Here is a 26819-nt window from a genome sequence, read left to right as displayed (position 1 = left end):
GGGACGCTTGTGCGCTTTCATGGGGCATGCTCACGTGTGTAGGCAGGGCACCTGTGCATGTGTGTGTGGGCTGTGCATGGAATGCATGCAGGAGGGGCCAGAGATCTGCCAAGGCCATGGATTGGCAGCAGGCCGTGGACCGGGGGTTGGGGACCCCTGCACCAGCTGACATGCTTTTAGCTCAAGAAGATCAAAGTGTGGGGATTTGTGGCCCACAAAAGTTGACCCCCCTTTTTCTGGCGGGTTTTGTTTGTCTTTTTAATTCCCAAATGCCTCCATGAGCAATGATTCACCTTTTCAAGAGGTCCCATGACCCTGCTGCACTGATATCCTGCCCCAAATAACTTTTTTTTTCTGGTCAAAACTCAAATGGACTTCTAGCTTTATGGTAGCCATTTTGGGCAATTTGTATGGTACCAGAAAGTCTTGGGGGGCAGGAATTAGCCCCCAGGCCCACTATAGATGCCCACCCCTGCGTTAGACGAAGGCACAGGGAACTGACTCTGGACCCCTTTTGATCTACAAAACACATGCACTACCATTGAGCTACACTCTCTTCCCAATGATCCACAGCTCCCATTTGTGTCTACTTTATGCCAGATAACTTCCTAACTAAATGGCTGGTTCCTCAGCAGCTCGTTAGTAATGCTTCTGCCCATTATTCAGCTTCAATTTCTTTTCCACCACAGCATTAATATCCTTCATGCTAACAACAAATTCATGATTCAAGCACTGATTCTTATGTAGCCAAAACAGCAACATTCATGCTTGAGAGGGAAGGATCAGGAAAAGTCCAAGATTTGCGGAAGTACTGAATACTGTATATTTATGATGTATGTGGAGAGAAAGCCTAGGAACAGGGAAGCCTCAAAATCAACCAATGAAGCTCAGTGAACAAAGAATTCTGACTAATCGTTGATGGGAGGAGAACTGGAGAGGGGGATGAAATGGAAGGGAGCATAATGAAAGGAGGTATGGCTGGCATCAACACTGAAACATTTTGTTGACACAAAGACCAGCACGGAAATTTGTAAAATACATTTTAACAGCTCTGATAAAGAAATACTACACAGGTTTAAAAACAGTTTTTTGTCTGCAATAGATCCTAATGTAAATAAGCTACTACAATTTTAAGGTGCTGTTAGTTAATACGGATGGCTCTTTGCCATCCCATGCGTAGGCTTGATTTAATTTGCTATATGAAGATGAAAGGGCTGTCATGCACTCAGCAGACCATAAAATATGTGGCTGCTGGCCTAGATTTGGCATGGAAACTGGATGAAAATATACCGTGTTTCCCTGAAAATAAGACAGGGTCTTATATGAATTTTTGCTCCAAAAATGCATTAGGACTTATTTTCAGGGGGTGTTTTATTTTACAGACATGCCATCTTCTGGCTGCTCCATAATGCTGCACAATGGTGGAGGGTGGGGTTTCACTTAACTAAGGCCTATTTTTTGGGTAGGGCTTATATTACGAGCATTCTGAAAAATCATACTAGGGCTTATTTTCAGGTTAGGTCTTATTTTCGGGGAAACAGGGTAACTCACCTCAAGACAACTCAAATCAGTTGTTTCTCCTCTGTATAAACAACAGCACTTATAACTGTCCATAACCTCATCCCCTCCAGATGCACTCAACTACAATTCCGGCCATCTCCAGTATGGTGCCAGCATGCTGGCAGGGCATGAAGGATACTACAGTCCAACACATCTGGACTGGGCCAAAGTGGAAGCTGAGCAACTTTCAACATATTGGGTGAGATCAATTTTGAGCTGAGGAAGCGTTTAACGCCTGAAAATTGTTGGTGGTGGTTGCACCACTGATATAGGTGCTGTGCTGGCCACTAAAGGGTTCTTCTCCCCTCCTCCCAAGCTCTCAGTTTCCCAAGGTCAAAAGGGATGCCTAGGGGGCACTGGAACCTGATAAGGCATATAGGAAATTTTAAAATAAAGATTAGCATTCATGGCCAATGAGTGCAGCTGCACAACAGAATTTCAGTCATTGTGTAAGAAGCACCACATCCTTCTACAGGGAAAAATCCGAGACCACACGCAACAAGGTTCTGCTAACAACTTCAGGATTCCAGTCTAAATCTTTCAGTCTTATCCAACAAAGTCAGTAGACTTACCAATAAGCCAGCAGAACGTTTTGCTGGGATAAGAAATTCCTTTCCACTTAAAATAGCTATTTCCCCCCCTTTCCACAATCTCAAATATATATATGAGATTGTGAAAAGGGGGAAAAACAGCTGTTTTAAGTGGAAAAACTTTCATATATATGACTTTTCTGAGCTCTGGATTGATGAACAGATATATGAAAAATCTATTCATCAACCCAGAGCTCGGAAAAGCCATATACATGAAAGTTTTGCTGGGATAAGAAATTTCTTTCCACTTAAAACAGCTGCTTTCTTTTTCTCCTTTCCACAATCTCAAATATATATATATATATATATATGAAAAATCTGTTCATCAACCCAGAGCTCGGAAAAGTCATTCTGTTCTACTATAAGTCCCACAATCCATCAGTCAGCATAAGCCATGCTGGTTGGTGGATTCTTGGGAGTTGTAGTCATACAACGTGACTCTTTGTATGACTACATATGATTCAAACCCACCTCCTTCCTCTTCAGATCTTTATGGGTCTTCCTGCATATAATTCCCAGAAATTGACAGACAAGCCACTAAAAGGCTTTGGGGGAGGCAGAAAGGGTGCTTTAGATGGAAGGACAGCAGCTACTCAAGACTGGGCTTAATGAGGTAGCCACTGAAGGTGATGTAAATGTCCACATCATCACTGTAGATGGCGTTGTCGCGTTCACGCTTATAGAGGCGTACCCAAACCTCATCGTTCTCCCGCAGCTCCAGCATCAGACTCTGGCTCTGCATGATGCTGCGGTCGCTGGGTTGGGCATAGAGGATGACTTCCTCCTGGTCGTTGCGCATGACATGCATGTAGGTCTCCTTGAAGTTCCAGGTGTGGACATTGAGGCTGAAAAAATAAAGGCCAGCCACGTAGCAGTAGAACTTGCCCTTGAACATGTCAAAGTGGCTGTAGAGGTTAACAAAGACTGTGTCAAAGATCAAAGCCTGGTAGCCCTCACTGCTGTGGAGTGCCTTCTTCCGGCCGACTGAAAAAGCTGCATACTGGTGTTTGCAAGGATCTCCCGGGGCACCCATTTGTCCCTTGCTCCCCTTTGGGCCCTGAGCACCCCGTTCACCTGGAGGTCCCTCTTTGCCCCATTTCCCAGGAAGTCCAGGCTCACCTCGGTCTCCTTTGTCTCCTGTAGAGAGAATTAAAAGGAAAAGAAAAATCAAAGGAAAGAGTCTGTTAAAATCTCAGGAGAACTCTGAGGCTGTAGCAACTTTCCTATGATACAAGTTAAAATATTTGATTTTTCAAAAAGGTTACAGCTGACCTTTACATTGCAGAGAGCCTGCCTTTAGGAGAAGGAATTGCTTAGCTGCTGAAAATGTCTGGTTGTCAGAGCAGGAGCCTTTCACAACTCTTGTAGGTTGCCAAGTAGCTTTCTTTGTTTTGTGACTGGACTTCTGGCTGTACATTTCAGCTAGAATGATGCACTATTTATATAATTTGGTCCTCAGAGGAAAAAAACACAAGCAAAGGGACACATGGCAGAGGTGTATGGTGAAGTAGGTAGCACACGGAGAACATGGGTGTGGTGACATTTTGTTTTTTCACACATGATACTTGAAGCTGAGGAGATCAGGACTGATAAAAGGAAGTATTTCTACAAACAGTTCAATATGAAATTTGTTGGCTCAGAATAAAGGGTCATCAGCTCTGATGAATTTTGAAGGGGATTCAAAAATTCAAGGAGAAAAGGGTTTTCAGTGGTTAATGACAACCATAGTTTTCCATCAGTATCAAGAGACATTCTGTATTACCATTTGTTGGGGAACTTGAGCCTTAGCATCTTACTGCATTGATGTGCTGCCTGTGGGCTTCCCACAGACATCTGGACAAGCACTATGTAAATACAGGACTGGACCAGATGGGCCTTTGTTCTGACAAAATGTTCTTAAAGCTTTTGTGGGTGGTTTGAGAACTCCCTCCCAGCAAGGGAGATGGGCTATTGCAGAAGAGGGGGAAAGATGGTGGAGAGCACCAGCAGAAACAGCAGCTCTACTACCCTTGCTGAAACACTTGCAGAATGCAAGCACAGCAAGAGGAGAAACAAATTCTTGGAAAGCCACACAGAAAGGAGACAGCCTCCAAATAAAACATTTCATATGACTAAGACAGATTTTCCCTGGTTAAATTACAAGCTGCAGCTTTCCCATATCCATTCTGAAAATGGTTTTAAATTGAACTTCAAAGATAAACTTTTGATTCTGCCCTGAATTACGCTATTGTGACTCAAATGGAAGACTCCTGAGGGTTCTGCTACAGCAGACTTTCACCTTTTGTTGCCCTCCAAAATATGGCAAACAACATCCTTCCCCATCCTTTCTTTGTGCATGATAGAGATGGTGGCAATTGCACTCCAACACATCTGGAACTTAACAACTTCCCATCTATAATGCAGCGTAAGCTACTCTACAGTACAGGCTGATAAAGTCTATACCACAGATAAAATCTATGTTAGTCTACAGTATTATCTCCTACAGAGATAGATAACTTATTCATGGCATTTGAACAAGTTACTTATTGGAATATAACTTCCAGGATCACCCAGCCGGCCCGGGAGTTGTAGTCAAAATAATTTTTCCAAGGTCTGCTTATAAGAAATGGAATTTATGGTTATATTTATTTACACACAAATAACAGAGATGTAAAATTTTAGAAAATTTCCATTTTTTTCTGGGAAAAAAAGTTTTCCCCTTTTTTTTCCCTGGAAAAAAATGGAAATTTTCAGAAATTTTAATTCTCTTCACACAAGGTAGTCCAGATTTAGGAACAAATACATACATACCTAGATAGAGCTGTAAGTATTACACACAGACACAAACACACCCCTAATGCTAGTTATGTACATGGCAATTATGGCTCCTCTATAGGGAGCATTCTGTCTGATGTTTAGACAATGAGATAAGTAGAAGAGGAAACAACAAAGGGATACAAAGGATGGCCATGTGCTTACCCTTTAGAATGGTGATGTTGATATATGGACGAACCTCTGGCATTCTATACGGCAAGGAGTGAGGACCGTTTGCATTTGGACCAACCTCTGCAGAGGATCCTGGGGCATCAACAGAATCACAGCAACGCTTGCAGCCACTCAAGGGAGTTGTCATGTCTTGGGCACCAGATTCATCAGTGGGAGCCCCAATAACAAACAGCCGGAGTATGACGAAGGCCAAGGGAAGTCGGAGCCATCTGGTATCCATCATCAACTGTCAAAAGACAACAAGGGGGAAAAGCTCAATGGGATTTGTATGGAGGTGATATGAAAATGCAGAGTATCACATCTTCATTCTCCAGGGGGACATATCAGCAATGATTTAATAAACAGAAAATTAACTGATTAGAATTGGATAAACACACCCCTGAAGAAGGCTGATAGGCCAAAATGTGTTGAACAATTTATACTGAAATAAAGAGCATTATATCTTCTGCATCCTGGAACTACAGTTTTCCCTCTCCCTTTTTTTATTTAGGATTACAACTCCAACCACACCTAGCCAGTTGGTTGAATATAATAGAAGTTATACTCCCACATGCCTGAAATGCACCAGTTCAGGGAAATCTGGCTGATCTTTATCTTCTTTGTCTGCTGATGGTAAATAATTATTCTCTTGTGCAGTCATTACTACACAGTGATAAATGGCTCTCTGATTACTAGATGGAGCTACCGCATTTCCCAGGTAAACCTTCGAAGAAATGGATGAAAAAAGCACTGTTCTCACAACAGGCAGGAACTTCTTTAAGCCTTATTCTAAAATCTAAGAAGGTACACAACAGCCAAACCGGATGTAACACGGGAGAGCTGTGATCACATTTCTCAATATCCTTTTCTTTCATTAAAAGCACCTGTGCAAGTTGATGGGGGACAAGGTTTGGACTGCCCCCCCGGTTGTGAAGTTTCTTTATTTACCATCACACAGTTGTTCCAGTTTCATCCTGGCTGTTGCCATTATTAACCTCAGGGTGGGGAAAATAGGCAGGTATCTGGATTGATTTTCCTGCCCTCTGTGGACAGAAGCTGAGGGAAAAGGGTGGCCTTAAATGGGGTAAACAGCAGTGGGGGGTGATATTCCTGTTTCAGCACTGTAGACATGATTTACACCCCCTCTGGCAATTACTTCTAGCCAAAGGGGAAAAAGATCTGTTCATCTGAGAGATCCACTTTGATCACCTCTCCCCCATTACATCTCTGTCTAGTCCTGTATGCACCTTCTATGCATTATTAATTTCAGGAATGTAGGTGCTAAATAAAAAAATTACCTATTACAGTGGGGGCTTGTCTTGAGAACTTAATCCGTATTGGAAGGTGGTTCTTAAGTCAAAAAGTCTGTAAGTCGTTTCCATTGACCTACAGTGCATTGAAAACCGATTAATCCCGTAACAGGCCGTTTTTGTTCCATTTTGGTTTTTTTCTGGTCTGTAAGTCAAATCTCAGTCTGCAAGTCAACCCTAAATTTTGCGGCCAGAGAAGTCTGTAACTCAAAAAGTCTGTAAGTCAAGCTGTCTGTAAGTCAAGGGTCCACTGTATTTTTAGGTTTGGAAGTTTTTGCCTATTTTTAATGAACATCTTCCTGAAATAAATAAAAGTCCTTACTTGTCCTCACCCAATGCCCTTTATCCATACTATGATTACAGCCCTTTCATAAGCAAGTTCATTGTGCCTAAAGGATTGGACTTCCAAGGGAGACAGTTGCATTCCTTTGTTGCAGCAAAAACAAGACTGCTGCAGTATCTTTAAGACTTACAAATACTGTGGCATATGCTTTCATGGATTATTGTTGAAATATCTATCCTGAATGGTGATGGTTTCTCACAGGAACACAGTGCATCACAAGAGTAAAGAGCATTAACCAGCTGTGACCTGGGGCCAGGGCAGAGATCACCCTGAAAAAGTGGGGTGTGTGTGTGTGTGTGTGTGTGTGTGTGTGTGTGTGTGTGTGTGTGTGTGTGTGTGTGTGTGTGTGTGTGTGTGTGTGTGTGTGTGTGTGAGAGAGAGAGAGAGAGAGAGAGAGAGTGTGTGTGTGTGAGAGTGTGAGAGTGTGAGAAGGGGGGGGAGGCTGCTATGCCCTGCTTTGCTGCTTTGGCAATTAACAAAGAAGGCATGGAAGCAACTACCAGCACTTGATTTTATTCAACCAAACACTACCTATTCCTTAAAACAACATTTCATTCTTTAAATTGAATTTACCATCGGGGAAACTTTAAGTCTGTCTTATTATTTCTTTCGTTAAACTTAATTTCTATCAATCAAGTTGCAAAATTTATTCCAATAGGGTGGAGGAGAGTAGGAGTCGCTGAAACGAACGACGTTGTTCAGCATCCCGCCTCAGTTTTGCGACCTCCTAAATGGGGACCCAAAAAGGGGCGGTTGGCGTCCGGAAAAACAACAGCAACCCAACCGCGCAACCTTCGTTTGTATGAATGAACAGGTCTTTTGCAAGCTTTACTATTTTTTTGGTTCTGGGGCGGAAACAAGAGGTGGTGGTGCGGGGAGCGTCTTTTGTCTCCGTGCACCCCTTTGTGCATGCACCTACCTGGCTGGAGTTTCTAAGGATATCCTTCTGGCCCCAGGGGATGGTGCAAACCCTTCCCTCTCCGTTCCCCGCGGACAGTTGGCAAAAAGCGGCTTTGAAGGCAAAACATATGCAAACGTCGCCGGGAGGGCGAGGCGGAGCGCGAGGGGAAAAGGGAAGGGGAGCAGCGGAGGCATGTGCCTCTCATTAGCGGCGCCTGACCCGAAGTCGGGGAAACCATCCCCACCCCCCAACCCCCACCGTCTCCCACAGGAGAAGCGACGCGGAGCCGGGGGCCCGGGAAGGCAGCCCCGGACGGCCCTTCAGCTCCGCCCGGCTCCCTTCCCCGGCCGGGACACCGTGGCTCGCCCAACCCGGCAGCCGGCAGGCTCGCTCACCCTAGAATTAAGGGTCATCGTGGCCGTCGTCAGCAATTCCCCCTCGAGTCAGTTCTCTCGGCGGCGCATGGGAACGCCTCTGTTAGCAGAGCCAGCCTGGAATCCCATGTCTTCCGCGGCTTGTTGCTGGCAAAGGCGCCTGAAACCGCCGGCTTTGGTGCGGAGCCCGCTCGAGGAGCTCCCGTCCCTTCCCCTTTTTCTCTGGGCTCGGGCTTCGGGCGCGAGTGTTAGGTTTCTGCCGCCTTAACTCTTTCCTCTGCCAAAGGAGCGGGAGAGAGCCGTCCCGCTTGCCTGCCTTTTGGGACCTCCATCTGCGGTCCGACCTTACTCCGTGGCCCCTCACGTCCGCTGTTTCCTCGCATTTAGGGGCTGAGGGGAAAGCCAAAGGGAGGGCGATTTCGAGGCCGTGGGTGGGTGGAGGGGTCGGGTCTCCTGGAGATTAAGATTCCTACAGGACCGTCCCGAGGCATTTTGTTGCCTGAGACAAGAGGACAAAATGGCGCCCTTTTGTATCGTGCCTGGAGAAGTCAAGTGGACAGTGTTGTCGATTCGGGTTTCAGTACTGCCAATGGGGAAGACTTCCGTATCACAGCAGTAGGAGGGCCCCAAGAAAAGAAGGACGAGGCCTCTTGTCACGTTCATAGTTGTCTATAAGAAGTTTCACGCAGGCTGTTTTCCACGCAGCCAAAAAAGTTGCTCTATTTCATTGGGCCGTCCTAAGGCCGGGAGGGGAATGGCTGAGAAGAGACTTCAGTAGAAAGGGTTGGGGGCTGCTGCTGATGCTTGCAGCACATGTCCCTTGAAAGGGTCGCATCACTCTGCCTAAAGATAGAGCCAGCCTTGCTCTCAAGCAAAGGAACTTATACTGTACTGTATCATTGCAGGCCCAGGTTTGTCTTCTGCCAACCCTGTATGGCTCTAGCAGGGAGAGAGAGACCAGTTGAGATCAGCCAAGGCATGTGTAACTGATGGAGTTTGTGTGTCCTGTCCCTTTGTGTGGCTTTGGGCAAACTGCACAATGTGGGAGCAGTAACACTTCTGTACTATATAAACCACTTCTCTGAATACTTTTTGTATAGAAAGTTGGACTACTTTATACCTAGAAAATTGATCAAGTTAGTACAGTATTGACTTGACGGCACATGGTGGTTGTTATTACATACATGAGAGAGAGACGACTGAAGTGTGACAAAGAGCTTGGCTTAATGCAGACTTTCCCCAAATGTTTCTGTTTGTTAGTTAGTATAAACCCTTACCAGGTGGCGTAGAATTAGACTGAAAACCGTAACATAATACAACAATAAACAGAATGATTAAAAACAACAAGAGAATGTTGAAATTAACTGCTAAATCTAAGTAGCAACATATGCTAACAGCTGGTAGAGTAGTACCAGCTCCATTCCCTTCCCCTTGGTTTCTTATAGGTTGAACTCATTTTCCCATCCTCTTCAGTCAGCATGGGCAGTAACTGAGATAATGGGAAACATAATCCAGTGGCATGTGGAAATGTGAATTAGGGAGGAAGGAGAAAATAGTAGAAGGGTGAGGTACCAGGTTTCTGTTTTGGTCTAGTGGGCTTGTCTTCCTTGATAGAAAGCAATATAGCCAATGTTTATTTATCTTCTTTAATGTGGTGTCAGTCATTTCCTGCTGAAGATTGATAAATTTTGAAACAAGACTGAGCTGGCCCTATCATTAGGCAGACGGAGACAACTGCATTTGACATTGTGCACAGCGTAGCATCAGAAGTTGTCCACTGCCTATTCCTCTTGAACATCCCAGTGATTCATTTTCATGCCATGTGCTGCTTTGGGCTTTTATGAAGTCTGGGATTATGGTCCTCAACTCTTGCCAAGAGGTCAGTGGTGGAGAAGAAGCCCTGGAGATCAGCAGTGGAAGGTGTGGACCCTGAGGTGGCATGGGACTTGAAGGATAGCCTCTTGGCAGGAGTTACTGGATAGTCGTCCTGAGGCAAGAGCCCAAGGCCAGGGAAGAGGGGCCTTTGTCATACCAGCTCCAGAGAAGGCTCCAGGCCCACCAGCCCCTTCGTGTCTGATATAACCAACAGATACTGTGTCACCCATTCCAATGCAGCTGAGGCACCGGCAGCAAAAATGCCAATACAAAAGGAAAAGGAGGCTCCTCAGGGAGCAAGGGAGCAACCACTGCTCATTGTCAGCTGCCTCTACCAGCCTTCCTAAAAGGACTCCACTGGCCCCAGTGAAGGGAACTGGAGTCAGTACAGAACTGGCTGTTTCTAGGGGACAAGGATAAATATCAGATGGCATCATATTTGCAGTATTTCAGGACTTATTTCTGAAGGAAGAGGATTTTGATCAATGAAATCCTCACACTGAAATAAATTTGTTAATCTTAAAAGTGCCACAGTATTTTGCCCCTTTTCTTCCTTCATCCTTAAGTTTACCATGACATGTTTATTTCTTTGGAAATCGAAACAAACTTCTTAGTCTTTATAAAGTGCCACAGTATTTTGTCCTTGTCATTTTTTTCTTTCCCTTTATTTTTTTCCAACTTCTTTTTGTTCAGCTGCATCATTGGTTAGCACTTTTTCTTCCCTTTCCCCCTCTTTTTAATTGTTTTCAAGTTGGCTCCTATTTATGGTGACTCTACAAATGAGCAATCTCCAAAATGTCCTGTCCTCAACAGCCATGCTCAGCTCTTGTAAATTCAGGGCTGTGATTCCTTTAGGAAGTCAATCCATCTCGTATTTGGTCTTTTTCTTTTCCGGCTACCTTCAACTTTCCCCAGCATTATTGTCTTCTCAAGGGAACCTTTCCTTCTCATAATGTGCCTAAAGTAACCTCAGGTTCATTATTTTAGCCTCCAAAGATAGTTCAGGCTTGATTTGTTCTGGGACCCACTTGTTCATCTTTCTGGCTGTCCAGGGTATCTGCAAAGCTCTCTTTCAACACCATATTTCAAATGAATCATTTTTTTCCTCTCTCAGCTTTCTTTACTGTCCAATTTTCACACTCATACATAGTAATTAGGAATACAATAGTATGGATTATCTTGGCATTGGTCTCCAGTGACATATCCTTACTTAAAGATGTTTTTGAATTCCATCATTGCTGCTTTTCCTAGTCTCAGTTTTCTTCTGATTTCTTGGATTGGCAATTGATCCAAGATGTACAAAATTTTAAACAAATTCAGTTTCTTCATTGTTAACATTAAGGTTGTGCAGTTCTTCTCTAGTCATTATTTTTGTTTTCTTAATGTTCACAGATTGAACATATGAGATAAAATGCACCCTTGTCTGACACCTTTGCCTATAGGAAGCCATTCTGTGTCTCCATATTCTGTCCTAACAGTTGTTTCTTGTCCACAATACAGGTTACACATCAGGAAAATCAAGTGCTGAGCACACCTATTTCCTAATTTCCATCAAGAGGCAAGATTCCATAATGAGCCTGGACTCCTAGCAGGGCCACCCAAGATGGAATGTTCACAGCCCAGGCACCAAACTGTGTCTGTCCAGTGACAATAGCTGCATCAGCAGAAGAGAATGGATAGTCCCAGTGGTGATGGGGATAGCAGCAACTGGGCAAGAGTGATAGTTGAAGGTGACACTGGTGAAGCATCTTTCACAGGCAACAGTAGAGGACACTCAAGCTATCTTTTGTTAGTACTGTACAGACGTTGGCAATGGTATGCCATTGCTGAACTTTCCTTACTCTTTTCATTATTATTATAGCATTTCTGTTAGTAGGCATTGAGGAAATCCTTTTAAAACTTAAATGTTTATTTAGCAAAAGGATAGTATTTAAAAAAGAATGGCAACACTGTTAAAGACTAATAGGGCAAAAGATGGCCTGGTTCACACTCACTAAAGTTTTCAGCTGTCTTGTTTGTATAGGAGCAATTCATTTGCAGTATGGAAGTAATATGCAAGTCTTGCACATAATAAACAATGTAATGCATTGTTATATTTTTTTACTGAACAGCTTGTAAGGTTTTCCTCTCCTTAAGTATTAAAATAATTTGAATGTTAATTTTTTTTGGCTGAAATACTACACATTTTGGCATGAGGGTGATAGTACATTTTGTAGTTGTGCCTCAGGCATCAAAATGTTTTAGGCCACTGGCGCTTTGATATATTTCGGAGAAGAAGCTGGCAAGCGTTGCCCTCCAAGTGTTGCTGGAATATAGCTCCCATTAGCCAGCTCAGCAATTAGAGAGGGAACATCTGAAGTGCCACCCAAAGTACTGGATTTACAGACAACCTAAGTAAGCTCTCTCTCTCTCTCTCTCTCTCTCTCTGTTGTGGGGCTTGTTAAATTTGACAGCACTTAGGATCTCAGCATGTCATAAACCATGCCTAGTTTAAGCATGTACTGTGTCAGCTGATGTTTGTATTCTTGAGTGTTTTCATGGTTGTTTAGTGTACATTTTTTCTTTTAAATTAGCTTTGCACCCCACTGTCCTGGCAGTTAATAAAGAGAATAATTTTGGTTAGTTGACAGCCTTACCCAGATATTGTCTATTTTTTCTCTCTCCGACCTTTCCAAGAAGGTTTCATCGGCCTTTTCCCAGCTGAGGCAGAGATGGGGAATGTAGGGGTATGGAAAATCAATTTTGCTTCCCACTGAGGGTAAAATAGCAGCATCAGCATCTTTGCTGGATCATTCTCTCTCTCAAAGTTATTTGAGGAAAAGCTAGAGAACGCCTAGCACTCGACTCCGGAGTGAACAGATTGTTTCCATTTGTTTAGATTAGGGAGTCAAGAGCCAGCTGTAGCCAAATTCTGGTTTGCTTCCCACAGCTTGGCAAAAAAAAAAGGAGTGTAGAGAAACAAATGGAAAGTTAGGGGCAGAAGCCTGAGGCAACGTGGAGCAGAGGAAAGAACAGAAGGTCCAGGGATTTCACTGTTGATTTTAAATGCTGTCGTAAAACCCAACTGTGAATGAAAATGGAGTTTATTTTCGCTGCCTCCCTGGAGGAAGTAGACACCCCTGCCCCTCTTCAGCCAATCATGATTGAGATGGGAAACTGAGGATTAACCAAGTTATACTGAATAGCTCTGCTACTTGGTTTACTGTGGCCTTTGTAAGGTCATTTCACCTCAGTCTGGCTGTGATTGATCCTTAGGAAATTCCCCAGTATGTCTTAGGAGGGGAGATCATTCCTCTTGCACAGTTTCGTGTTTCCTGCTATTTGTCTCTGGCTGAGGAGTGCATATGGACACATGCTCACACAGAGACATATTGCTCAATTTCCAAAGGATTCTAGTCTGACGTGTGCAGCCAAATCTAACATAGGATAAGGCTGGATGTTGAAATCATATTCTGATTTATAGGATTTGTATTTGTGGAGTCTGCCATTTTTTGCATAAATTGTATCCCTAGAGGGGATAAGCTTTTTGTATTCTCTCTGCTTATTTATTGACAAGGATCAGATCTTGGATATTCTTGGTAACTAGTCTTGCACAAGGACTGCGAAGCTCTGTGAATCCTAAGGGCCAGATTAGAAGTGCTGTTAAATGTGTCTTTGCATTTAACATCATACTTGATGCATTTTATTATTTAGGTATTTATTTGTTGCATTTGCGTGAGGTTTCGATATTAGGGGCTTCTGTCACACTCAATAAAGTATGAGACGGTTTAAAGTCAACAACATTGTCCTCATTTATTAACGTTTCAACATTAACTGTAACCTCTTTTTGTATTGGGTTTAAAATCTCTTGCCGTCTCAAACTCAACTGCAAGGGTGTCCAAACATTGCTGACAAACGGGTTTAGTTCGTCAAAGTTCCACGGTCCAGATAAAACCTTCTCTGTAACCAGGGGTTCACCTTCTTCTTTCTCGTCAGCTAATAGCGGAAGGGTCTCTTCATCTCTGCTCCAACCCCTCAAATCGATAGAGCTTAGCTAGCGCGCATTACCTAGACGATCTAACAAATCCCCTATGCGTGGCATGGAGTACGCATCGAATTTTGAAACGGAGTTAACCTTCCGGACATCTACACAAAACCTTAACGTCCCATCTTGCTTAGGCACCATTACTGGGAAATTTCTCTAAGGTCCTTTTGAGGGTTCAATCACGCCTAACCTAAGCATCTCATCTACTTCTTGTTCTATTACTCCTACTAAGTGTTGAGGCCACGTCCTGCCTCCATCTCGTATTACTACTCCTGGATCGGTTTCAGTCGGTAAAATGAGTACCCAGCTTGCTGGGGGGGCAATGTGTAGCCTGTATAATTAAAAATTGTAAACTGCCCAGAGAGTGCTTGTAGCGCTATGGGGCGGTATATAAGTCCAATTAATAATAATAATAATAATAATAATAATAATAATAATAATAATAATAATAATAATAACAACAACAACAACAACAACAACAACAACAACAACAATAACAATAATAACAATAACAACAATAACAATAATAATAATAATAACAACATGTTCCACCAGGGAGGTTTGGCCAGGAATTTTTGAGAATACGTCTGGGAATTCTTCCTTCAAGGTCAAGGCTTGCCTCCTTTGTTTGGGGTCTAGAACCGTTCCTATAACAATATCCTCTTCATTCTCCCCTTCATTAACCTCTGGTCCTAATTCTTCTGATTCACTACCGAAGAAGTATTCCCTATCTATCCACACTTTCAGAAGGTTCACATGAAAGATGTGCAACTTCTTTTTCCTATCTGGAGTTTCTACCTCATAATCCACTTCATTAATTTTCCTCACCACCCTATAGGGTCCGTGCCACTTTGACAAGAATTTCGAGGTGTCAGTGGGTAATAGTACCAACACTTTTTGCTCTGGTTTGAATTCCCAGGGTTTTACTTTCTTATCATACTGCTCTTTCTGTTTATTTTGGGCTTGTTCCAAATTCTCCTTAGCTACTTCCCAAGCCACTTTTAAATTGTTCCTCATCTCCAGAATCTGTTGCAGAGCATTCTGTGAATGGTCCTCACCCTCCTCCCATCTTTCCCTTACCAGGTCCAAAATCCCCCTGGGTTGACGACCATATAGTAATTCAAAAGGCGAGAAGCCCGTCGATGCCTGTGGGGCTTCTCTAACCGCAAACATTAAGGGGCTAATGAACATGTGCCATTTCCTAGGTTGTTCCATCACCATTTTTCTTAACATCCCCTTTAAGGTGCGGTTGAATATTTCCACTAGGCCATTTGCCTGTGGATAATAGATAGAGGTCTTGAGGGGTTTTACCCCTATTAACTCCCACATTTGCTTAAAAGTCAAACTCATGAAATTAGACCCTTGGTCTGTTAACACTTCCCTTGGGAACCCCACCCAGGAAAATACCCCTAATAACTCTTTTGCCAATACTTTCGCCGTTGTAGATCTAAGCGGGATGGCTTCTGGGTAGCGAGTTGCATAGTCAGTTATCACCAGAATATACTGGTGCCCCCCTTCTGATTTCGTTAGGGGACCCACAATGTCCATGGCTATTCGATCGAAGGGTCTATCAACCAGAGGCATTGGAATCAATTCCGCTCTTGGACCTGCTCTAGGCTGTGTAAGCTGGCATTCGGGGCAAGATTTACAAAACTCTTCAATTTCCTTTGTCATCTTTGGCCAGAAGAATCTCTGTTTCGCTTAACGATTTTAATTGGCTTAAAAAAATCATCGCTATGGGAAAACATCGCTAAGCGAAACACGGTTTCCCATAGAAATGCATTGAAAACCGGATAATCCGTTCCAATGGGAACGGATTGCCATCCTTAAGCGAAAATCGCCATAGGAAACATCGCTAAGCGAAACGCGGTTCTCCAATTGAAATGCATTGAAACCAAACCTCAATGGGGGAAAAATTACAACAAATTTAAAAAGAGTCAGAACAAAGTCAAATTAGTTTAACAAAGGGTTTATTAAGTGCACTTATGATTTCAAGCATTCTAAACATTTTTAAACATTTTTAAACATATAAAAAACAGCCAACATGAGGCTGTCAAAACCGTTGTTAAGCGAAACAGGGGGACCTAAACTGTCATTGCTATGTGAAGCATGGTCCCAAACCTCGCTATGCGAAAATCGCCCATAGGGAACATCATTAAACGGAGCACAAGATTGCTCTGAAAAAGCCATCGCTAAGCGAATTCGTCATTAAATGAAGCGCTGTATAACCTTAACTTCCCAAATGAAATCTTTGCCAAACATGGAGAGGTTGAGGGGGAGAGTGAGCCCAAGAGTCAGTCCAAGTTTAGTGAAAATTGGATGTGGGATGTCCAAGTTATTGCCCACATGCAAATTGCCAACATCGATAATAATTGAGTCTTTTGTTCTGGGCAGGTGCGTTTCCCTGAAGCACAACATAAACCACGAAATGGCCCAGTTTGTGGGGTTTTTTTCTTTGTTGTTTATTTCATGCCATCTCTACTTTAGACTTAGTGTAGAACAGAACATGCGTCTCCCAGGAACTGACCACTACACCTCACTGGCTCTATAGATACAAACAGTCATTAGCATAATAAGTACTGAACGTGTATGTGTGGGGAGGAGGGCACAGTTTCAAAGGTGTGGTTTACATTAGGACTGTAGCAGATTGCAGAAAGTTTTAAAATGTCCAACAGTGAATAAAATAGTAACGCTTTTTTTAAAAAGAAAAGATGTTCATTTTGACCTAGTGTAGAACTGGTAGGTATTTTTTTCAAAGTACTCTTGTTGAGTGCTATGGGGAGGGAAATTTTATAAGCTAACTTACTAGACACCACCGGGGGGGAGGGGAGAGATGTGCACAGATGCATTATATCCAGAGAACTATTCCAATTTTAAGTTTCAGTGTTTAAAAACAACCCAAACCATTCGTATTCCCAGCATCTGGATATACTCTAAATGCAGGAAACATAATATGGAGTAGTGTGCCTTTATCCTGAATGTATAAAAGTATTACGAAACCTTCCACATCCTAAGAACACAACCACAACATTTCCATAATGGATTGAACAGTGCTCCACAGATATATCAACGGAACACTGTTCAATCTGTTACAGAGTTTTCAAACATTAACAACGAGGCAAATTCATGTGAATTATCACTTGAATTAAACAAACAAAAAGGAGACGAAGGAAGGATGGAAAAACAAAATCATAAATAACATTTTTTTAACAAGAAAGAAGGAAGAAGAAAAGGAGGGGAAGGAATGAGGAAAGGAGATAAATTCTCCCTAGAGAAAACCTCATTCAGTTCCGAGGTATTCCATAATATGAGACTGTCACTATGCCAAAAAAACTGCTATAAATCCAAGACGAACACGAAATACTTTGCTGCCATAAGTAAAGACAGAGATAGTGTCCTCTCCCATTCAATGTACAGAAGCTGAATACTCTTGTAGTTGAATCTAGAGATGGGAACGAACCACTGGTTTGGTGATTCATGCCAATTTGTTTAGCGGCTGAACAGGTGTTCAGCGTGTCAGAGTCCACCTCCAGGAGGCACCCGCTTGGAGGCAGTGCCCCAGTTTCTCTGCCCCGCCTCCTCTGGGTGCTGCCTTCGATTGTGCACCCCCACTCCCAAAGAAGTGAGGCTTTGAAGTGCCAACCACCTATTTGGTCGGTAAACTAGCACAAACCACCAAACCAGCAGTTTGTGCCTATCTTTGTATCGAGCATCCTTCACAAAAGCCATAGGTAGCAGACTACCTTAGGAGACCTAAAGCAAACTGCAGGCATACAGTTCCCTTCTCCAGTACCTGGTTGCCGTTTCCCACCATGTGCCATGTGAAGGAACTCTTAACTAGTCCTGCATATATCATTGTGGCACTAGTCTCACTGTAATGGAGAATCCATAGCGATGCCCCCTGCAGCCACTCACATCCTGCTTGCTCCTTTGCTTCACCATCTCCCTCTTTTCTTCCTATCTCCTGCTTTTCAACATCTGATATTTATTTCCTTCCAAGGAGCCAACACATTATACAAATAGCACAACAAGCAGGCAAACAAGTGTATAATGAACACTCACAGCTTATAGGACATCAGTGCAATCATGTATACTGAGGGGTAAGTTTTATGACTGGAGAGATCCTACTTGTAAAATGCATTTTTAGCCTGCCAAAATGCAACATACAGTTAGTGACACAAGGAGGAGTTCCCAGTTAAGCTAAGAGTGAAAAGGGAATTCCATCAAAGAAACGATGTATCCAGCCTCTGGTTTTCATTCACCCTGGATCATGGGAAATGGGCGCACTGTTCCACACTCAGAAAGATTTAAGTGAACAAATAGCTGTGAATAATAGAAGGTATAAATTTGTTTTTTTAAAGAAGCCAAATGATGAGGGATGAGACAAATTAGTCCCACTCATTTTTTGTTATGAAATAGAATGGGAAACCCAACAACCATGAAAATCTATTTATTTTATTTTTTCCATTTGTTTTTTTTTTCTTTTCATTTTGCTCTAGAGACGTAGTCCTTATCACTTTGATTTAGGGCCTTGAAGGTTTTGGCTGGAACTACACATTGCAGAGAACCTGCCATAAATTTTATCCTGCGGGCTATCTGCAATCCAGAGCAAAACCATGCCCTAGACATACCGTATGTATATTTTAATGCTGTGAAAATGGAGCCACAGGTTGCCTCCCCTCCCCGGAACAAGCACAACACTAGCCAGGCAGGACTGGCCACCCAGCAACCTCGGTTTTGCCCAGGCAGTCAACTTCAGCAGCTCCATTTTTGCTGCAGCCTTCTTCAAGGGTGTGTTTATTCAATTCCTTCCTTCCTTTTCTGCCCATCTAGTGGCAGGCCACTATGTTGAGCAGCTAGCAATAAATAAACATAAACCATCTGTGTACCCCCTGACCAACAGAAAACACTCAAAACATAAAAATGACAAAGGAAGAAAGAAAAAGGAAGGAAGGAAGGAAGAGTATCTTTTCCAAAGGCAACAGCAAACTAAGTTCAAGTACAATCATACGTAACAGTAAGAAAATCATAGGGGAGGATGTTTCTGAAGGTCTCCTTAAAAAGCTTGGATTTTACATTTTTTAAAGTCAAGAGCAAGGGAGGCTGGTGTATATCTACAGGTGGCACATTCCACAATGTTACAGCCAACACAGAAAAGGTCTTGTTCCAGGTGGTATATTTCCAGGCTGGTCTTGGGGTGACCACTGTAACTGCAAAGCCTAGGAAGATGGGGTAGCCGAGGCAGATGATATTAGGAAAGCTGCTTTGACAAATAACATCCCAAACCATTAAGGGTTATATAAGTAACCCAACCCCATGCCCTCTTTCTTCTCTCTCACCGAATCCTTTATTTCTTGTTGTTGTTGTTGTTTAGTCGTTTAGTCGTGTCCGACTCTTCGTGACCCCATGGACTGGAGCACGCCAGGCCCTCCTATCTTCCACTGCCTCCCGGAGTTGTGTCAAATTCATGTTGGTTGCTTCGCAGACACTGTCCAACCATCTCATCCTTGGTCGTCCCCTTCTCCTCTTGCCGTCACACTTTCCTAACATCAAGGTCTTTTCCAAGGAGTCTTCTCTTCTCATCAGATGGCCAAAGTACTGGAGCCTCAGCTTCAGGATCTGTCCTTTCAGTGAGCACTCAGGATTGATTTCCTTTAGAATTGATAGGTTTGTTCTCCTTGCAGTCCAGGGGACTCTCAAGAGCCTCCTCCAGCACCACAATTCAAAGGCATCAATTCTTCGGCAGTCTGCTTTCTTTATGGTCCAGCTCTCACATCCATACATCACAACAGGAAAAACCATAGCCTTGACTATTCGGACTTTTGTTGGCAAGGTGATGTCTCTGCTTTTTAAAATGCTGTCAAGGTTTGTCATCGCTTTCCTCCCCAGAAGTAGGCGTCTTTTAATTTCGTGGCTGCTGTCTCCATTTGCAGTGATCATGGAGCCCAAGAAAGTAAAATCTGTCACTGCCTCCATATCTTCCCCTTCTATTTGCCAGGAGGTGATGGGACCAGTGGCCATTATCTTAGTTTTTTTGATGTTGAGTTTCAGGCCGTTTTTTGCACTCTCCTCTTTCACCCTTATTACAAGGTTCTTTAATTCCTCCTCACTTTCTGCCAGCAGAGTGGTATCATCTGCATATCTGAGATTGTTGATATTTCTTCCGGCAATCTTAATTCCGGTTTGGGATTCCTCCAGTCTAGCCTTCCGCATGATGTATTCTGCATATAAGTTAAATAAGCCGGGGGACAATATACAGCCTTGTCGTACTCCTTTCCCAATTTTGAACCAGTCAGTTGTTCCATATCCAGTTCTAACTGTTGCTTCCTGTCCTACATATAGGTTTCTCAGGAGATAGACAAGGTGGTCAGGCACTCCCATTTCTTCAAGGACTTGCCATAGTTTGCTGTGGTCCACACAGTCAAAGGCTTTTGCATAATCAATGAAGCAGAAGTAGATATTTTTCTGGAACTCTCTGGCTTTCTCCATAATCCAGCACATATTAGCAATTTGGTCTCGAGTTCCTCTGCCCCTTCGGAATCCAGCTTGTACTTCTGGGAGTTCTCGGTCCACATACTGCTGAAGCCTACCTTGCAGGATTTTGAGCATAACCTTGCTAGCATGTGAAATGAGTGCAATTGTATGGTAGTTGGAGCATTCTTTGGCACTGCCTTTCTTGGGGTTTGGGATGTAGACTGATCTTTTCCAATCCTCTGGCCAATGTTGCGTTTTCCAAACTTGCTGGCATATTGAATGTAGCACCTTAACAGCATCATCTTTTAAAATTTTAAATAGTTCAACTGGAATGTCATCACCTCCACTGGCCTTATTGTTAGCGAGGCTTTCTAAGGCCCACTTGACTTCACTCTCCAGGATGTCTGGCTCAAGGTCAGCAACTACATTGTCTGCGTTGTCCAGGATGTCCAACTCTTTCTGATATAATTCCTCTGTGTATTCTTGCCACATCTTCTTGACGTCTTCTGCTTCTGTTAGGTCCCTCCCATTTTTGTCCTTTATCATGTTCATCTTTGCATGAAATGTTCCTCTAATATCTCCAGTTTTCCTGAACAGATCTCTGGTTTTTCCTTTTCTGTTATTTTCCTCTATTTCTTTGCATTGTTCATTTAAGAAGGCCCTCTTGTCTCTCCTTGCTATTCTTTGGAAGTCCTTTATTTCTTAGTTGTGTCTTATCTTCCCACCCTGGTGCTCATTCACAGTTTGTACCAGGATCAGAAACTCATTCATCTCACCCTAGTGTTTTATCTCTTTTCTTCTCCTGTCCCACCTCCCCCCCCCCATGTTGGTTTTTTTTCTTCCTTTGCTGCAATAACTGGCCCAGGAACAGAGCAATACCCCTGGATAGAAATGTTACTTCTTTGGACTGTAACTCTCAGCATTTTCCAAACATCACCACCAGTCAAGATATAGTAGAAGAAAAAAAGTTCTTTATTTCCATTAGCCACATGCCTTTGCAGATAGTGCATATAATATTATCATAATGTAAGACCAACATACTTAAAAAAAACACAGATGCTCAGTCAGATATGCCTATGTATATGTATATATGACTGAGCATGTGCTTGGCCAGAAATAATTCTCTAGCTATTTAATCTAAATCTAAGTTTGCAGAGAATTATGATTTGGAAACCTCATTGGAAAACAAAACAAATGGAACATGAATGATTCAATATCTAACATGTGGTTTTGTGTTATGCTTAGCTCCTGAAGAAGGCTTCGCCAAAATGCGTTGAGCCAGCGCTTTTTAACTACCCATTTAAAGAATATAGAATAAAGAACTTGATTCTGTTTACTACATCCTTTTGCTCTGCACTGGCATCAAAGGAGTGATTGTGTCACATGGCACACACTGCACACAAAGGGCAAGGAGGATTGGGCACTAGTGGTTGTGAGTTTGCCTCCAGACTCCCTTAACAAAGAAGGGGTAAGACCACAGCTAGTATAGAAGAGGCATGCAATATGTTGTGGTAGGAAAAGAAATCAGCACACAGCAGGAGCATCACAATAAGGACCAGCATATACCTTTCCTCATTGTTTTTATTTTGACAGGGTTTATATGGTTTGTATTTGTATTGGAACCCTCAGATTCTATCAGCCAGAGAATGTTCAAAACAGACACTCAGATAGGCTTTTTAAAAATTACCTTAACATCGACAGCTAGAAACAGCACATAATTTTAGAACTGTCCACAAGAACTTGATGCACAACCTTGAGGAAGATGATTTATCATTGAAAGCTCACTATTGGTTGTTTTGTTTTATATTCTTAATGGTCGATTGAAGACATCACCTGTTCCTGCATCTGTATTATTTCCACGACCATGCAGTGTTTTCCTGATTTTTCCTGAACTGTAAGATACTATCAGTTATAAAGGAAATCAACCCTGAGTGCTCACTGGAAGGACAGATCCTGAAGCTGAGGCTCCAGTACTTTGGCCATCTAATGAGAAGAAAAGACTCCCTGGAAAAGACCCTGATGTTGGGAAAATGTGATGGCAAGAGGAGAAGGGGACGACCGAGGATGAGATGGCTGGACAGTGTCTGCGAAGCAACCAACATGAACCTGACACAACTCCGGGAGGCAGTAGAAGACAGGAGGGCCTGGCGTGCTCTGGTCCATGGGGTCACGAAGAGTCGGACACGACTAAACGACTAAACACACACGTAAGATACTATAGAATGGCTGATCAAGGCATCAACGGAAGACCAACGTGGATTTTTGGACATTGTGGACTCTTGACATCAGACAAGGAGTACTGCACACTAAAGAGAGCATCCACTAGGTAAAACTATTTGTTTGGCTTTAATTTGTTTCCTGGTGGTTTAACTAAATTTCTAAATCCCAGCTCTGTTAGAGGCGGGTCATGTTAACTGGGCAGTTTTTCCTTCCCCAGCTAAAGAGAAACACTTTGAATTTCAAAAAGGCAGAAAGGAGAAGGACCTTTCCTCCCCCCTCCGCCCCTCTGAACTGCTTATGATAGTTGTCTGTTTTAAGAGATGGGCCATAAATTCCAAATTGCTAGCTGAAGAAGCGCTTGAAACCAACATGCAGGCTGTAGCTGCTTCCACCTGAGACGCTGACCTGGCCTCTATCCCATCAGCCATGTGAATTTGGGACATTAAAAACAGCATGTAAGTTTAGAACCCGCCCATAAGAACTTGATGCACAGCCTTGAGGAAGATCATTTATCATTAAAATTCACAGTTTTTTGTTTTTGTTTTATATTCTTAATAGTCGGTTAAAGGTATCACCGGCTTCTGTAGTTCTTCTGAAAAAGTGGACTTGTCCACAAAATAACAGTGTTTAAAGTGTCAAAATGTTTTTATCTTTATTTTTTCATTTTTGCTTTCCTTTTGCCTGACATAGTCAGAAGTGGTTTACCATTTCCTTGTTCTGAGGGCATCCTGGGACTGTGCAGCTTGCCCAAGGCCACACAGGCTGGCTTTACTCACAGGAGGTACAGTGAGGAATCAAACTGCCAACCTCTGGCTCAGCACCCAGATACCTAAACCACTGAGCTATCCAGCTAGTCTTTGTCCTTAAAGATGCCTAATATTTTATTGGTTTATGTACTGTTTTTTTTCTTACATTTTAACCTCATCTTTCCATTAAAAAGAAAAAGAATAAGAGATAGATAGATTTTTTTTTAAAAAAAGAACAACACTTAAGGCAGCTAAGACCTCACTAAAAGCCAATTAAAGCTACCATCAAAATTATGAGAGCCAATCCCACAATCTACGAGTAAATACCAATTCAGATGTCGATACCAGGTGGCGCTGTGGGCTAAACCGCAGAAGCCTGTGCTGCAGGGTCAGAAGACCAAGCAGTCGTAAGATCGAATCCACGCGACAGAGTGAGTGCCCGTCGCTTGTCCCAGCTCCCCCCAACCTAGCGATTCGAAAACATGCAAATGCAAGTAGATAAATAGGGACCACCTCGGTGGGAAGGTAACAGCATTCCGTGTCTAAGTCACACTGGCCACGTGACCACGGAAGATTGTCTTTGGACAAACGCTGGCTCCATGGCTTGGAAACGGGGATGAGCACCACCCCCTAGAGTCAAACACGACTGGACAAAAATTGTCAAGGGGAACCTTTACCTTTACCTTACCAGTCCTACACCTGTTCACACCTAGGTTTGTAAAACTGCAAAGAACTACTTTCTGTTTGCTGACTCTCCAAAATCTTTATAATCTGATAGACCTTCTCTCTGGCTTGAACACTGGAACAGGACAGATTATATAGGGCAGTTATGATGCATTGATGCAGAACAGAAGATGATGTACAGTTAATCTATGGGTTTTTGCTCATGTGGTCTTGGGAAATGACAAAAGCACAATTTTCAGAATGTATTTTTATTTATCCACAAAAATAGCACTTAAGGCTTACAATTGTCATAAAAGAATAAAAACAAATAAAACCAAATTTAATGACTAAATTATAAAATCAAGCAATACAAGCTGAACCATAAAAGCTATTAAAAACAAGTACCGGTAAATTCATTAAGCCCATTTAAATGAACAAACAGTAAAAAACAACACAGCAAGGCATCATATGCCAGTCCAAAAAGATGTGTTTTTTCTCCCTTCTTGAAATCAGAAGGTAAGCTTACATTATTTTGATATCTGAGAATCAAAGCTTTCCCCAGCTATTTCTGGGAGTTGTAGTTTGGTAAGGATATTGGAAATTGTTCAACATCTCTTGCTCCTGACAGAACTGCAGATCCCAGGAATCCCCATAGTGATAGAATGAATGTCAAACCAGTTTGACAGTTGCAGCATGAGAAGCATGTGTTCTTTCTCTGTTTTTGTCCAAAAAATTCCTTGGCTGATGGGTCCCTTCTCCTTTGCCTCCAAATCTCATTTGATGTGTTTTAGGCAAGAAGGGCTTGTACCTCAATTACATCACTACTGAGAAGGATTTTGTGTTGGTACAGTATTTAGATCCAGACTCTATGAATGAATGGCTCCTCCTACAGGAGAAATGGAGATTTACATATGAAAATACACCAGCTGTTGTTGTTGTTTAGTCGTTAAGTCCTGTCCGACTCTTCGTGACCCCATGGACCAGAGCACGCCAGGCCCTCCTGTCTTCCACTGCCTCCCAGAATTGGGTCAAACTCGTGTTTGGTAGCTTCGATGACACTGTCCAGCCATCTCATCCTCTGTCATCCCCTTCTCCTCTTGCCTTCACACTTTCCCAACATCAGGGTCTTTTCCAGGGAGTTTTCTCTTCTCATGAGATGGCCAAAGTATTGGAGCCTCAGCTTCAGGATCTGTCCTTCCAGTGAGCACTCAGGGTTGATTTCCTTTAGAATGGATAGGCTTGTTCTCCTTGCAGTCCAGGGCGCTCTCAAGAGTCTCCTCCAGCAGCACAATTCAAAAGCATCAATTCTTCGGTGGTCAGCCTTCTTTATAGTCCAGCTTTCACTTCCGTACATCACTACTGGAAAAACCATAGCTTTGACTATGTGGACCTTTGTTAGCAATGTGATGTCTCTGCTTTTTAAGATACTGTCTAGGTTTGTCATTGCTTTCCTCCCAAGAAGCAGGCATTTTTTAATTTCATGGCTGCTGTCCCCATCTACAGTTATCATGGAGCCCAAGAAAGTGAAATCTGTCACTGCCTCCATATCTTCCCCTTCTGTTTGCCAGGAGGTGATGGGAACAGTGGTCATGATCTTAGTTTTTTGATGTTGAGCTTCAGACCATTTTTTGTGCTTTCCTCTTTCACCCTCATTAAGAGGTTCTTTAATTCCTCCTCATTTTATGCCTTCAGAGTGGTATCATCTGCATATCTGAGGTTGTTGATATTTCTTCTGTCAATCTTGATTCTGGCTTGGGATTCTTCCAGTCCTGCCTTTCTCATGAGGTATTCTGCACATAAGTCAAATAAGCAGGGAGACAATATACAGCCTTGTCGTACTCCTTTCCCAATTTTGAATCAATCAGTTGTTTCATATCCAGTTCTACCTGTTGCTTCCTATCCCACATCTAGATTTCTCAGGAGATAGATAAGGTGGTCAGGCACTCCCATTTCTTTAGAGACTTGCCATAGTTTACTGTGGTCCACACAGTCAAAGGTTTTTGCGTAGTCAATGAAGTAGAAGTAGATGTTTTTCTGGAACTCTCTGGCTTTCTCCATAATCCAGCACATGTTAGCAATTTGGATAGAAGGCTGAGTCAACCTTGAGCCGGCTACCTGGGATTGAACCCCAGGTTGTGAGCACAATTTTAGCTGCAGTGTGGCAGTTTAACCACTGCACCACGAGGCTCTTAAATAGTTCAACTGGAATGCCATCACCTCCACTGGCCTTGTTGGTAGCCATGCTTTCTAAGGCCCACTTGACTTCACTCTCCAGGATGTCTGGCTCAAGGTCAGCAGCCACACTATCTGGGTTGTCTGGGACATCTAGATATTTCTGGTATAATTCCTCTGTGTATTCTTGCCACCTCTTCTTGATGTCTTCTGCTTCTGTAAGTTCCCTACCATTTTCGTCCTTTATCATGTCCATCTTTGCACAAAATGTTCTTTTAATATCTCCAATTTTCTTGAACAGATCTCTGGTTTTCCCCTTTCTATTATTTTCCTCTATTTCTTTGCACTGTTAATTTAAGAAGGCCCTCTTCTCTCTCCTTGCTATTCTTTAGAATTCTGCATTCAATTTTCTGCAAATCTCCCTATCTCCCTTGCACTTTGTTTCCCTTCTCTTCTCTGCTATTTGTAAGGCCTTGTTTGACAGCCCCTTTGCTTTCTTGCATTTCCTTTTCTTTGGGATGGTTTTTTTGCTGCCTCCTGTAAAGTGTTACAAGCCTCCATGCATAGTCCTTCAGGCACTCTGTCCACCAAATCTAGTTCCTT

At 42.8% G+C, this 26819-nt stretch overlaps 1 protein-coding gene across 2 annotated transcripts; it reads right to left on the bottom strand.

Moving 5' to 3' along the window:
* Positions 1–382: 382 nt before the first annotated feature.
* On the bottom strand, positions 383–8212 carry C1QTNF6 (C1q and TNF related 6). 2 transcript variants are annotated; one of them, XM_020787738.3, is made up of 3 exons: positions 8064–8212; positions 5109–5361; positions 383–3287 (listed from the first exon to the last, which is right to left on the bottom strand). In XM_020787738.3, the coding sequence occupies exons 1-3, from the start codon at positions 8079–8081 to the stop codon at positions 2740–2742; spliced, it is 819 nt and encodes a 272-aa protein (XP_020643397.3). In that variant the 5' UTR covers positions 8082–8212; the 3' UTR covers positions 383–2739. The 2 variants fall into 2 exon arrangements, with proteins under 2 accessions (XP_020643397.3, XP_020643398.3); XM_020787739.3 differs by lacking the exon at positions 8064–8212 and adding an exon at positions 7687–7829.
* Between the last annotated feature and the right edge of the window lie 18607 nt (positions 8213–26819).

This window comes from Pogona vitticeps, chromosome 5, assembly GCF_051106095.1.
Source record: "Pogona vitticeps strain Pit_001003342236 chromosome 5, PviZW2.1, whole genome shotgun sequence".
Taxonomy (NCBI): domain Eukaryota; kingdom Metazoa; phylum Chordata; class Lepidosauria; order Squamata; family Agamidae; genus Pogona; species Pogona vitticeps.
Note: the sequence above shows the minus strand (reverse complement) of the source record. Positions and strands in the feature narration are given on the sequence as shown.